This window comes from Prionailurus viverrinus, chromosome B3, assembly GCF_022837055.1.
Source record: "Prionailurus viverrinus isolate Anna chromosome B3, UM_Priviv_1.0, whole genome shotgun sequence".
Classification (NCBI taxonomy): Eukaryota; Metazoa; Chordata; class Mammalia; order Carnivora; family Felidae; genus Prionailurus; species Prionailurus viverrinus.
This window is the reverse complement of record NC_062566.1, coordinates 137,846,430-137,860,344: the sequence shown is the minus strand read 5'-3', so window position 1 is coordinate 137,860,344 and position 13,915 is coordinate 137,846,430. Positions and strand designations below refer to the sequence as shown.

Genomic DNA, 13,915 nt, shown 5'->3' with positions numbered 1-13,915 from the left:
TAATAAAAATGTATCACCGTGGTGGCATACTAAATGTAGAATGTTAATCGTAGGGGAACCTGGGTGCGGGGTGAATGGGAACAGTCTGTATTATCCCTGTAACTCTTCTGTAAATCTAACACTACTCTGAAATTAAAAAAACAAAATTATCTGAAATGCTAGCAGAATTTGTTTTGTCCATCACAGAATTAAATCTGCCTCAATTTATGTTCTTGAAAACAGTAACAAAACAGCCTAGAATGCCAAGTTTTTAATGAACCGGAACTTCTCGGCCCCTAAAGCAGAAGGCTAGGCTTCCTTCTTTCTTCTTAATTTTTTTGATTTAAAAATTGTTTTAATGTTTATTTATTTTTGAGAGAGAGACAGAGCTCGAGGGGGGAAGGGCCAGAGAGAGAGGGAGACACAGAATGCGAAGCAGGCTCCAGGCTCTGAGCTGTCAGCACAGAGCCCGACATGGGGCTCGAACCCACGAACCGCGAGATCATGACTTGAGCCGAAGCCTGACGCTTCACTAACAAAGCCACCCAGGCGTCCCAGCTTCCTTCTATTAAATGTGACCGAAAATGGCAAAAGCCACAGGCGGCTCCCTAGCCAGAGCATGAAGCCCTTCGCCACCCTCTATGCTCTCTTTCCTCATCTCCCGAGCACCTGCTCACTCAAGGGCCTGGGGCGCACTAGGAGCTAGCATTCCTCAGTGGAAGCAGCACGGCTCCCAAACCACGATTCCCCATCTTCTCTCGCACACAGCGTGCTGGTCCCCAGGACCCTTCTCCCCAGCAGGAAGACAGGCCCCGTCACGGCCGCTCTTCCTCCTCTCTCAGCTTTGTCCACCATCTTGGCCCCATTCTGGGTTGTTATTTTTTTTTTAAGTACATGTACTGTGTTAAACAGAGTCCCCCATATTCATGTTCACCCAGAACCTCAGGATATGACCTTACTTGGAAATAGGGTCTTTGGAGATGTAATTAGTTAAGATGAGGTCATACAGGATTAGGGTGGGCCCTGAACCCAATGATGGTGCCCTTGTGAGGAGCAGAGAAGAGACACAGAGCCTCCCTGGGGAGGAGGCCATGTCCCTGTGGACGCAGAGCTTGGAGCGAAGCGTCCAGTGGCCAGGGAATGCCAAGGATGGCCAGCAGCCACGGAAGGGGGGAGAGGGGCCTGGGACAGCCTCCCTTAGAGCCTCTGGAAGGAACCAGGCCTGCCCGCCCCTCAACTTCAGTCCAGCGGCACTGATCTCAGACTGCCGGCCTCCAGGACTGGGAGAGAATACGTCCATTGTTATAAGCCTCCCAGTTTGTGGTCACCTGTCATGGCAGCCCTAGAGATGAGAACGACGCATATGTGAGCCCGTGTGTCCCTTCCGTTCCTGCCTGTCCAGCCTGTCCCCGCAGCACCACTCCCAGCCCCAAGGGTGGGTCTCCGGGGCGCTCCGTCAGCCGGGTCCAGGCTCGCCTCCCCGTGACCCTCACCTTGATGTCCCTCGCCACCACCTCCAACGGCCCCCAGGAGCCACCGCACCACGTTGCCCGTAACCAGGACTGACACGGGACCTGCACATCTGGGGGCTCCTACTTCACAACCAGCCCGCGGAGGGGAGAGGACACCATCCCGACTCCTGGGTTAGTGCACCTCCCGGCCACCCAGCCAGTCAGGATCTGGGCTTTTGTAACCTCAGCCATCTGCTCTCATTCTATCCGTACGGCTGTATTTTTCCCACCGCGTCCCCAGGTGCTTCCGTGTGCCCCCCAGAAACCAACAAGCCAAACATTCCACCTCCTCAGCTCTGCTCTTGCTGGGCTAGCGAACGTGGGTATGTGCACTCACCTGGAGGGCATGCTACGATACACTAAGCGGGGCTCCGGCCCATAGTGTTTCCGATCCTGGGTCTGGGGTGCAGCCTGAGAATCTGCCTTTCTAGCAAGCTCTCAGGGCATGCCTCCGTTGCTCCGGGGACCCCACTTTGAGACCCACAGGCTACGCCGCTGTCCTCTCCTGGGCATTTCTGCCCTCCCGGATGGCCTCTCCCAGCTCCTACACCAGTCTGGGCCTCCCAGTTGAGCACTGGCTTACACACTGTTCCAGATGAGCTAATCTCACTCTGCAGAGCAGAGGGGGTCGCAGACGACGCCTGAGCTGGGAGGCGTGTCCCCTAGATCTCTGCACACCCTGCTCCGGGGGCAGGCAGGCCAGGTATGCTGCTCTGTCTCTTGGGCTGACAGCAGAGAGCGAGTCACCCCTCCTGGGCCCTAGGGGCTGATGGGGGGAGCAGTCACCTGAACCTAAAGGGAGAGAAACTGCTTTGGGAGCAGAAGCAACATTCAGAGGAGGGACACAGCCAACCCGAGGGACCTCACGTGGCAGGAGCCAAGGAAGTGAAGGCCCCCCTCTCTCCCCTCCTTCCCCAGCGAGGGCTCCCCGTGTGCAGACCTAACTGGGAGGGGGAGGGCAAGGGCCTCTGGCGTGGTCCCTGCAGGCTGGCCTGTGGAGCTGGCCACAGCAGGGTAAAGAAAGGACCCACAAGGGCGCCTGGGTAACTCCGTCGGTTGAGTTCTTGACCTCGGCTCAAGTCACGGTCTCACGGCTTGGGAGATGGAGCCCCGAGCCAGGCTCTGCGCTGACAGCGGGGAACCTGCTCGGGATTCTCTCTCTCTCCCTCCCTCTCTGCTCCTCTACTGCTCACATTCTCTCTCTCTCTCTCTCTCTCAAAAAAAAAATAAATAAACATTAAAAAAATAAAAAAGACAGGACCCAGAGGGCCCAAGGAGGATGTTTTGTACCCAGCTCCTCTCTGGCCCCTCATCCAGGACCCCCACCCCACCCCACCACACACACACACACACACACACACACACACACACACACACGCACACACACACACGGCCAAACCAGGCTGGGCGAGCCTCCTCCCTGCTCCCACTTCCCTGGCCTGTGCCAGGGGTGTCCTGTGTCACCACACCCAGGACACCACATGGCATGGCAGTCGTCTGTTTGTTCACCTGTCCTCTCCATCCACGATGGGAGGCTCCTTGATGGTGGTACCTGCTGTGATGCCCCCACAGAAGGAACACAACAAGTACGTGTCCATCAGACCGCACTGATCTCAAATCCACTCTCGTCATAACCTCGCTCTGTCCTTCTCCCGAAAGGGAAAATAGGGCTGTGGAAACCCACGGAGAGGATATCAACTGCGCGCAGTGGCTTCCGCACAGGGTGTAACGGATCCCGTGCGTCACACTGTCACAGAGTGTCCTCAAAACAAACGGAATTCTTAAAGCTCTGATGAGAAATCATGAAAGAAGGGGCGCCTGGGTGGCTCCGTCGGTTGAGCGTCTGACTTCGGCTCAGGTCATGATCTCACCATCTGTGAGTTCGAGCCCCGCGTCCGGCTCCGTGCTGACCGCTCGGAGCCTGGAGCCTGCTTCGGATTCTGTGTCTCCCTCTCTCTCTGCCCCTCCCCCACTTGCGCTCTGTCTCTGTCTCTCTCAAAAATAAACATTAAAAAAGTTTTTAAAAATAAAAAAATGCAATCATGAAAGAAAACACAGGATGGCAGGGAGGCATGGTGACCACCTCGGAGTGGCAAAGAAGGTGGAGAGACCCCTACTTTGGCAAGATCTCGCTGGCTGTGCCGCTCTTGGTAACATCCTCAGGCCGTCACGGCCACGGGCTTGGTCAAGAGCACCACAGCTGCCACCAACATGCCTAGTAACTGCGTATTTTGCACGTGACGCCTCCTCAGGTCGCTGCCAGGTTTGCCCATCTGGACGTGGTTAGCCACTCAGGGAAGAAAGGCGGCCGCCATAAAGGGAATGCTCTGGAAGAAAAAACACCTGCTAACGTCCAGTGTGAACAGGCAGCAGCCTGGATTGCGAGGGGGAGGACAGGAGGATACGAGAGGAGCCTGTAGGACGATGCGTCATCTTCAGACGGGCAACGTTTACAACTGTGGAGGAGAAACTGCACCGAGGGAAGGGCTCACACGCAATTTCCGCTCATCAGGTGCTGAGATAAATGACTCCTCCGTTTCCACACGACACTAAGATAGGAGACATTCTGCTGGTTCATAAATGGGATTTTTTAAATAACATTTCAATTGTTCCTAGGGGCAAAATGTAGACACACAGCACGAAAGAAGAATTTCTAAAATCAAAAGAGAATGCATGATGAATGGCATGTATTTGGAATGCATTCATCGGAGGGGGGGGCAGGATGGTTGGGAGCTCACATCTCAAGGGACGTTGGGAAGCACAGAGCAATAAAGGAATCACGCAGGACCCGCCCGACTCAGCGCGGCTTACTTCACGGAGCCTCAGAGAAGTCACCACCCTTCCGGGCCCTCGCTTCTTAAAAATAAGGATCCCAGCGCCCACCCTGCAGGGCTCCCAGAGCACTGGGAGTGAGGAGTGGAAAGGTGTTAGCATCGTGTCCGGGCGCAGCAGGCACGGGAGGAGTGGGAGCTATTATCCCACGGCCACGGCTACATCCAGGACAAAATGCTTCGGACATCAGGGTGCAGTCAGGTACCCTGAATGCGATGGATGTGGGAAGAATTAATGTAGCGTTTCAGTTGTGATCCGAGATACCTGAGGCAGAGTTAATTAGGCCTGAATACAGGAGCAACATTTAAAGTGGTAAATGTGAATCACTTGCTGGTGAGCAGGGAACAAAGTGGACAATCCCGGATACTGGGACAAGGACTACTGGGACAAGGACTACGTTTTCCATTAAAATCTCACAGCACTCCCCTTGCATTGAGATGGAGATCAGCCATGCATACATACAATGGGTCTATTGTGAATTTAACTCCAAATCAGGACTCCTTATCTTCTTGAGAACAGGCCACCAGCCTCCGGGCACTCCCTCCTTGCTGCTGTCCTCAGGGCAGGTGAAGGTCAGTTTACGTGGTAAAACACAAGTCATTTTTACTTTAATTTTTTTTAACGTTTATGCATTTTTGAGAGACAGAGCAGGAGCAGGGGAGGGGCGGAGAGAGAGAGGGAGACACAGAATCCGAAGCCGGCTCCAGGCTCCGAGCTGTCAGCACAGAGCCCGACACGGGGCTTGAACTCACGAACCGTGAGATCATGCCCGAAGCTGAAGTCAGGTGCTCAACCACCTGAGCCACCCAGGTGCCCCCAATTTTTTTTTTAACAATAAATTTTTGAGAGACAGAGACAGAGCCACAAGCTGGGGAGGGTCAGAGAGAGAGGGAGACACAGAATCGGAAACAGGCTCCAGGCTCTGAGCTGTCAGCACAGAGCCCAAGGCGGGGCTCGAACCCACCAACCGACTGAGACACCCAGGCGCCCCAGTAGAGTGTCACGTTTAAAACACGAATTTCTTCTGCTTATTACTCCAAAGAACATTTAGAAACCAACTAAATGTATAAAGAAGAAAAAAAGGTCACAATCCCACCACTCAGGAAAAAAAAAGTCAATGAAAACACTTGGTTATACTTCTTTCCAGTCTTTTTGCGTAGATTTTGTCTATTGACTTGAATTTACAGTGTATACAGTTTTCTATCTTGCTTGTGACTCTTAATATAATGCACAGGTGCTTTCCCTGTTTTACCAGTAACGTAAACGTTTTTAACGAGGACCCAGTGTTCGATCATACAGAGTGCTGCAGTTTTCGGCCCCTGTAGCTTGCACTCCCTCTGCTTTTTTAAAAAACTTTTTTGTTTTTGGGGCGCCTGGGTGGCGCAGTCGGTTGGGCGTCCGACTTCAGCCAGGTCACGATCTCGCGGTCCGTGAGTTCGAGCCCCGCGTCGGGCTCTGGGCTGATGGCTCGGAGCCTGGAGCCTGTTTCCGATTCTGTGTCTCCCTCTCTCTCTGCCCCTCCCCCCTTCATGCTCTGTCTCTCGCTGTCCCAAAAATAAAATAAACGTTGAAAAAAAAATTAAAAAAAAATTTTTTTGTTTTTAACATTTATTCATCTTTGAGAGACAGAGAGAGACAGAGCGTGAGTGGGGGAGGAGCAGAGAGAGCGGGAGACACAATCTGAAGCAGGTTCCGGGCTCTGAGCTGTGTCAGCACAGAGCCTGATGCGGGGCTCGAACCCACGGACCGCGAGATCGTGACCTGAACTGAAGTGGGTCGCTTAAACGACTGAGCCACCTGGGCGCCCCTCCCTCTGCTCCTTTCTATCCAAGTATTCTCCAATATGCATGGTGTTGCAATGAACTCCTTTATTCATAAAGCACATTTCTGTATTTATACTCACAACAGCAATCAGTATACACGGGGGTCTTCTTACCGCATTGTTAGGTAGCAGGGAAAACTATTTGATTCTCTTCTCCCCAGTACAGGGTAACCCAAGCTCAGCAAAATTAAAACATACCAAATCTCCGCATCTGAAGGTCAATCTGACATAAGCAGGGCAACCTTTGCGGGCTGAGGTTGTCTGTAGGTAAGAAGCGTGACAGGGCAACCCGTTCTCAATACTTAAAAAAATCCCAAAGGCAAAAGAAAACACGAATAACAACGTCTGGGGGGCTTCGGTGGAGACTTACTAACGCCTAAGCCCCAGGACGGCCTCACTGGTTAAAAATCCCCGGCACCAGGAGAATGTTGCCAGGGAAAAGCGGTGTGAGTCACAGCTCCCTCCTATGTAAACTCTGTGTCCATAGGCCCAGCATCTGATGGCTTGGCCACAATCTCCCCCCTGTCTCAGGAAGCCACGAACTTGATCTGTTAGTGAATTATTTTCCCGAGACGGCAGTTCTCATTGTTACGCGAGTGAAGTCATATAAACTAAGTCAAAGCTTCGACCTTCGAACAAAGTGAAGTACTACCATGGAAAGGGATTTACAGCCTCACGGGCAACCCTGGGGCTACTGTATAGACTCTGAGGTCTGCCCATCGGGGTGACTGTGGCACAGACACGGCACACACTTCCTTCGAGCTGAGCCGTGCTGAGCACTTTGAAAGCTCACTGCCTACCAGCGTGGCCTGTTTCTTGCTGCACCGCCATTCCTGTCGCTGGGCCAACAGCACGAATTTAGGTGCCCAAAGCTCAGAACATTGAACCCTAAGGTTCAGACAACTGACCTTGGGGGGGAAACATCACTTAATACTTAAAAGTTAGAATGCCCTGAGTCCTGTCTGCTTCGAGCCTGTAGGAGGACAGCAAGCCAAAATAATGTGAAGTGGCCTTTTACACACAGAGGAGGTTTGTGTCAAATCCGTCCGGTCTGAAAGATCCCCCAACTGAACCATGGCTACTGAGTGTGAGCTACCCGGCGGCAGGTGCACATGTACCAACACGGCTCTCTCCCGAAGGAAAGCAGCGACCCAGAGCCTCTGATGGGCCCACTCCTCCACCTCCCCACCTCCAGTTCCACCGTCCTGTAATTAACTGCTTACGAGGCGGGAAAGTCATAGCCCGTTCCATTTGGGGGCTGCCACCCCACTCACCAGCTTTCTTATGACCTTTGTTCTATTTCTCGGCGTGACCCTCTGGCTTTATACCGTGATTTACTTTTACTTATGAAAAAATATTATATTAAAAAAACACATCAGATCTCACTATGAAAAAAAACTATTCTCTTAGAGGAAGTTTCATAAAACTTTACTCTTAATCAAGAAAAGAAACAGGCAGTCCTCTTGCATTATTTTTTTTCCCTAATTTTTTAAAAAAAATAGACGTTTTGGAAGTCTGAAGTTTTATATAAAGCAACGACTTCAAATGTACCCTTTAGGGTATAGTAGTCATCAGATTTATTTTTGGAAAGCTGAGTAGGTCAAGAATACCTAAAATAACTTAGTTTCTATTTAAAATTCCCTAATGACTTTGTAACTTAGAAGGAGAAAAACAGTACTTAAAAAGATTATTCGAGGGGCGCCTGGGTGGCTCGGTTGGTTAAGTGTACGATTTCGGCTCAGGTCCCGATATCACAGCTCATGAGTTCGAGCCCCGTGTCGGGCTCTGTGCTGACAGCTTGGGGCCTGGAATCTGCTTCAGGTTCTGTGTCTCCCTATCTCTCTGCTCCTCCCGTGCTCACACTCTGTCTCTTTGCCCCTCCCCAACTCACGATCTCTCTCTCTCTCTCTCTCTCAAACATAAATAAACATTTTTAAAAAAACATTCTTTGAGATGTATCCGTGTATGGTATCAGAGGGTAGCTACACTTGTGGTGAGCAGGGCGTAAGGTAGAAATTGTACACCTGAAATTAACGTAACATTGTAACATCATGTAGCAACTATGCTCAGATACAAGAATTACAGAAAACACATCAACGTGGTCCACAAGTATATCTCACATAGAGCTGGTGATGATTACCCTGAAGGAAGAAGAAATACATTTTTTCCTACAGACATGGGAAAATGTAGCCAAGGACTTGAGAGAAAACTAGCATATGTGACATCAGACAGTACCCTCTCCTGACTCCAGGAAAAACATGGAAAGTGTGAAATAATTCGTTAAATCCGAGCAAACAAACAAACAAAGCTAATTTTAAAGGGACATTTACATAGCAGTGTGATCTGCAATGTTTTAAGTAAAGGAATTTGACAGCCAAGATGAATTCTGTTTTCTGAAGTTAGCCACAAGGAGCGGGGATCTGGTAAAAGATGAGCAAGGTCTGTGGGTTGAAAGTGGACATCAGGCAACCGAGTACGATTAGCAGAAAACTTTTATAAGGCGATGTACTTGCAAAATTTTAAGAGGAGGGTCACTACAAAGTTACTTCAAACACAAATAGTGTTTTCTTGGGGCGCCTGGGTGGCGCAGTCGGTTGAGCGTCCGACTTCAGCCAGGTCACGTCTCGCGGTCCGTGAGCTCGAGCCCCGCGTCAGGCTCTGGGCTGATGGCTCAGAGCCTGGAGCCTGTTTCCGATTCTGTGTCTCCCTCTCTCTCTGCCCCTCCCCCGTTCATGCTCTGTCTCTCTCTGTCCCAAAAATAAATAAACGTTGAAAAAAAAAAACAAAAAAAAACCAAATAGTGTTTTCTTATATTTCACTCACGGGCGTCACAGGGAAATGAAATGATTTAAATTTGCCAGAAACCAGGGGCGCCTGGGCTCAGTCGGTTAAGCATCCGACTTCGGCTCAGGTCATGATCTCGTGTGGTTCGTGGGTTCAAGCCCTGCGTCAGGCTCTGTGCTGACAGCTCAGAGCCTGGAGCTGCCTTCAGATTCTGTGTCTCCCTCTCTCTCTGCACCTCCCCCGCTTGTGTTGGGGCTCTCTCTCTCTCTCTCTCAAAAATAAACATTAAAAAAATGTTTTAGGGGCGCCTGGTGGCTCAGTCGGTTAAGCATCCGACTTCGGCTCAGGTCATCATCTCGCGGTTCATGGGTTCGAGCCCCCCGTCAGGCTCTATGCTGACAGCTCAGAGCCTGAAGCCTGCTTTGGATTTTGTGTCTCCCTCTCTCTCTAACCCTCCCCTGCTTGTGCTCCGTCTCTCTGTCTCTCTCTGAAAACTAAATAAACATTAAAAAAGTTAAAAAAAAATAAATTTGCCAGAAACCCATGAGATACAGACTCTGTAGCTGGCTACGCTCTCCTGGACAGCAGAGTAGGACATTCAAAGGACACAGCAGGCTGTGCCTGGAAGGAGCTTCCTAAGTTTGCGGGTTCTGAGCTCCTCAGGGAAGGGCCTGCCCCTTGGGGGCCCCCAGTCCTGGGCAGAGCTTCGCTGTGGCGTAGGATCATTAACTGGTGGCTGTGCCGAACAGAATGGCAGCACAGAAGCTGAGTATACGGAAAGAGAGGAGAGTTGTCAGAAAGTTTCTGGGTGGAACAGACTCCCAGGCGCCCAGAGGATCATGGGGGTTTCCTTGTGCTCGGCTCTGCCTTGCAAGATAAACCTGTGCTCCCAGCGGTGGCCCCTGGATGGCTCCCTCCTTGACTCCACAAGCATGTTCTGGCCACCTGCACATGTAACCACAGGCTAACGATCCCCTCATGTCAAGCCAAAGATAACTAAATAACGTTAAAGACCCTGTACCGCCTCGTGTGATGGTTTGGGCAATGCTGAGAGCCCTTCCCTGATCTTCTGAGGTTCTGTCGCTGTTGAGGAGGGCCTGCATCCGCCAGGGCAAGCGTCCTCCGCGAGACCAAGTCTAGCGCTGCCCCCGAGCCTCTACGGCGCCCACCTTTGGTAGGTCCTTTCCTGTTCAGCACCGCCTGCTGTTCCTCCGTGACGTTCAGCCGCCGGACCACGTCGGCCAGCGCCGATTTGAGCAGCTGGATATCGTCTTCTTGCATCTGGACGCGCTGCTCCAGGGAGGCAATGCGGTCCGTCACCTCCATGCTACTCGCGGCGGAAGCGCTGTCATCTAAACCAAAGGAGAGGAACAAGTGACTCTCGAGTGCCCCCCGGAGGGATGGGACCCACCCGCACGCCCGGAGCGTATTGCTGGGACACGGTACCATTCATATCCTGGAGGCCACTGCTCTCGTGCAGAAACCACGGGCCGTCTCGTGCGACACAGAACTACAACGTCTCACTCTGCTCTAGTCTTTAGTGATTCTGTTCGTGCTTTTCATTTCCTCTTAGCTGAGGTTTTATTTCTTATTTTTTTTAAGTTTTTTTTTTTTTTTTTTTTGGGGGCGCCTGGGTGGCGCAGTCGGTTAAGCGTCCGACTTCAGCCAGGTCACGATCTCGCGGCCGGTGAGTTCGAGCCCCGCGTCGGGCTCTGGGCTGATGGCTCAGAGCCTGGAGCATGTTTCCGATTCTGTGTCTCCCTCTCTCTCTGCCCCTCCCCCGTTCATGCTCTGTCTCTCTCTGTCCCAAAAATAAATAAATGTTGAAAAAAAAAAATTTAAAAAGTTTTTTTTTTTTTAACATTATTTATTATTGAGAGACAGAGAGAGACAGAGCATGAGCAGGGGAGGGGCCGAGAGACGGGGAGACCCAGAATCTGAAGCAGGCTCCAGGCTCCCAGCTGTCAGCACAGAGCCCGATGCTGATGCGGGGCTCGAACTCACAAACTGCGAGATCATGACCCGAGCAGAAGTCGGACGCTTAACCGACTCAGCCACTCATGCGCCCCTCTTAGCTGAGGTTTTAAGCGCTATTGTATTATTCTAGACACGGGCCAATGCATGTTCTTTCCCATGACATTTGGAGACCTCAGAGGTAGAGGAGGGACCAGCGTGCATCTCCCCTCACATGGCAGAAATCCACCCCCCGCCCCCATCACCGTCTTGCTTTTGTTCTGACCATGCTAACTGAAGGGTTGGCCAGATAATCCCAAGACAACACTATCTCCTGAAACCAATGTTACACTATATGTTAACTAGAAGTTATTTTTTTTAATGTTTATTTTTGAGAGAGAGAGAGAGAGAGAGAGAGAGAGAGACGCAGAATCCGAAGCAGGCTCCAGGCCCCGGGCTGTCAGCACAGAGCTGGACGCGGGGCTCAAACCCACGAACTGTGAGATCATGACCTGAGCCAAGGTTGGACGCTTAACCGACTGGGCCACCCAGGCGCCCCACCTAACTGGAATTTAAATAAAAATTTTGGGGAAAAAAAGGCTTGGGGCACCCCGGTACCTCAGTCAGTTAAGTGTCCAATTCTTGGTTTCGGCTCAGGTCACGATCCCATGGTTTTTTGAGTTCGAACCCCACAATCAGGCTCTGCGCTGACAGCGGGGAACCTGGTTGGGATTCTCTCTCTCTCCGTCTCTTTCTGCCCCTCCCCTGCTCACATTCTCTCTCTCTCTCTTGTGATAAATAAACAAACTTAAAAATTATGACTTTGCCACACAGTTGAAGTTAAAACCATTGGCATGATGTATTATCTTTCCCACATAAAATAGCCTTAACACAGCACTTCTCAGACACTGTGGCCTCAGGACTCCTTTACATTAACAACACTTACTGGGGACCACAAATAACTTTTGTTTGTGTGAATTGTGTCTATCAGTATCTGCTGTGCTGAAAATTAAAACAGCATTTTATAAATATGTAAGCATGACTTAGCTACAAAGAACAAAAGTATCACATATTAAGTAGCCCATTTTTATGGAAAAACTGCTATATTTTTAAAAACGAAAATAATTTTGTGAAAGGATTGACATCTTTGACTGTTTAAAAATTTTCTTTCGTGGCTGACTTACTAGCGAAGAACCAGATTTGTTTACGTATTCAGTCTGCTGTGATATGTTATTTTGGTTGAAGTATATAAAGAACATTTGGCCTCACACTGACACGCAGTAGGGAAAGGAAGAAGTATTTTAATAGCCTCTTCAGATACTTATGGATAATCTTTGTTATTCGATGAAAACATGATAGATGGTAACGTTATAAAAGTTAGCTGCAATGCAGAATCTAAGACCACATAAATAAGATTTTTTACTTCGTTAAAATAACGGAAGAAAACGAAACAAGACTACACCATCTATCAGTCATGCCTGTTAAGGGCCGGCTAGTCTGACAAAGTAATATGATCTGTCTGCTAAGCACCCCGTGACCTCGATGGCAATCCCAGCCTTTTGTACGGAGCTGTTAATCGCCAGTTCCTTACCAAGGCCTCCCGTGTCCCATAAGGTCTCCTGGCCTCTGCAAACCCATTTCACATCGTCCCTTCTTTCCCTCCATGCTTCAGTCACACTGACCTCTCTCTCTTTGGTATCTGTTGTTGCCTTTGCTTGAAACATTTCTTAATAAGCTTTTTTTGCTTGTTCTGTTTTCTGTTCTTAGGTGTCGGCTCAAACAGAGCTCTTCAGAGAACCTTCCTAACAACCTTACCTAAGGCTGGTGCTCCGATCACGTCAACTTTATTTATTCCTTTCATAGCATTACTGTGCTCTTGCTTGATTATCTTCTACGTCCCAACTATAAAACATAAGTACCACAGAGTTGCGCCTGTTTCCAGGTAGGACAGACCCCTTGTGGACAGCACCTTCCTGCAGAAGGCAATTTTAAGCCTGGAAATTACACAAAAAGCAACTACTTGAAGGTACTGGAGAGGAGACACAGGTATATAAACTCTGGTGGGGAGTTTACACTCACTTGGAAAAATATACAAGAAGCTCCTTTCCATGGCTTTTAGCCAGAGTTAAATGGTACTCGCGGTGGGGTTAAGGGTACATGTGGGAAACCCCCACAGCCATTTTGTGCTAAGAAAGTCCAAAAACTGTGACCACTGAAGAGAGTGGGGAAATCCCAGAAGGGAAGAAGCCAGAGTGGGGGGATTCCCAAACTCTGTCTATCCCATCTCTGGCTGACTTGTGGATCACACCCGCATAGAACAGAGTCAAGTGTTACAGCTAAGAGCAGAAGATCAGAACTGAGATTGGAGGCACTGCCCAAGAAGCAGTTAGCAGTTCAAGTCCAGCCAAGAAAAGCAGCCGCTAAGACAAAGGAAAGAACACTTCTTAGAGGAAAATCATGGAATACAAAATCCCCACAACCTAAGATTCATAATGTCCAGGATATAATCCAAAATTACTCAACATACTTAAGAATCAACAAGCGGAACACATTCTCGAGAGAAAAGAAAATAAATGGAGTCCAACTCCAGGATGAGCAAAATATTGGAACTAACAGATACGGAAAATGAGGTTATTTCCAGTGAATGAAAATTTCAGTGGAGAAGTGGGAATTACTGGCAGAGAAACAGAAACAATATAAAAATGAACCAAATGGAAATTTCAGAACTGAAGAACACATTTTCGGAAGTAAAGAGTTCACCGAACGGGTGCAGCTGCATGGACGTGATGGAGGAAAGACATGTAAACCTGAGGACGGGGCAAGAGGAAGTATCCACGGTAAAGAACACAGAGATAAGAATTGGGGGAAAAAAAAATTAACCAAGTCCCTTGGGGATTTGTTAGATGACCTCAACCAGTCCAATGTACATTAAGTTGGAACAGAAGAAGAAAGAGGACAAGGCAGAAAAAAAATCTGAAATATAAAGGCCTCCTCCCCAGTCCTAAATTTTATGAAGGACAGAAACAGAAAACAA

General features: G+C 49.6%; 1 protein-coding gene across 4 annotated transcripts in view; it reads right to left on the bottom strand.

The window, feature by feature from the left end:
- The window catches only part of EML1 (EMAP like 1), a 200,833-nt gene that overhangs the window by 81,527 nt on the left and 105,391 nt on the right, over positions 1-13,915 (bottom strand). For all 4 annotated transcript variants that reach the window (XR_007153110.1, XM_047863455.1, XM_047863454.1 and 1 more), the window contains exon 2: positions 10,098-10,280. Coding sequence is in view for 3 of the 4 variants with exons in the window: in XM_047863455.1 (XP_047719411.1) it covers positions 10,098-10,280 (183 nt within the window). In the remaining variant the exon portion in view is untranslated. The remainder of the gene's footprint in view (positions 1-10,097; positions 10,281-13,915) is intronic.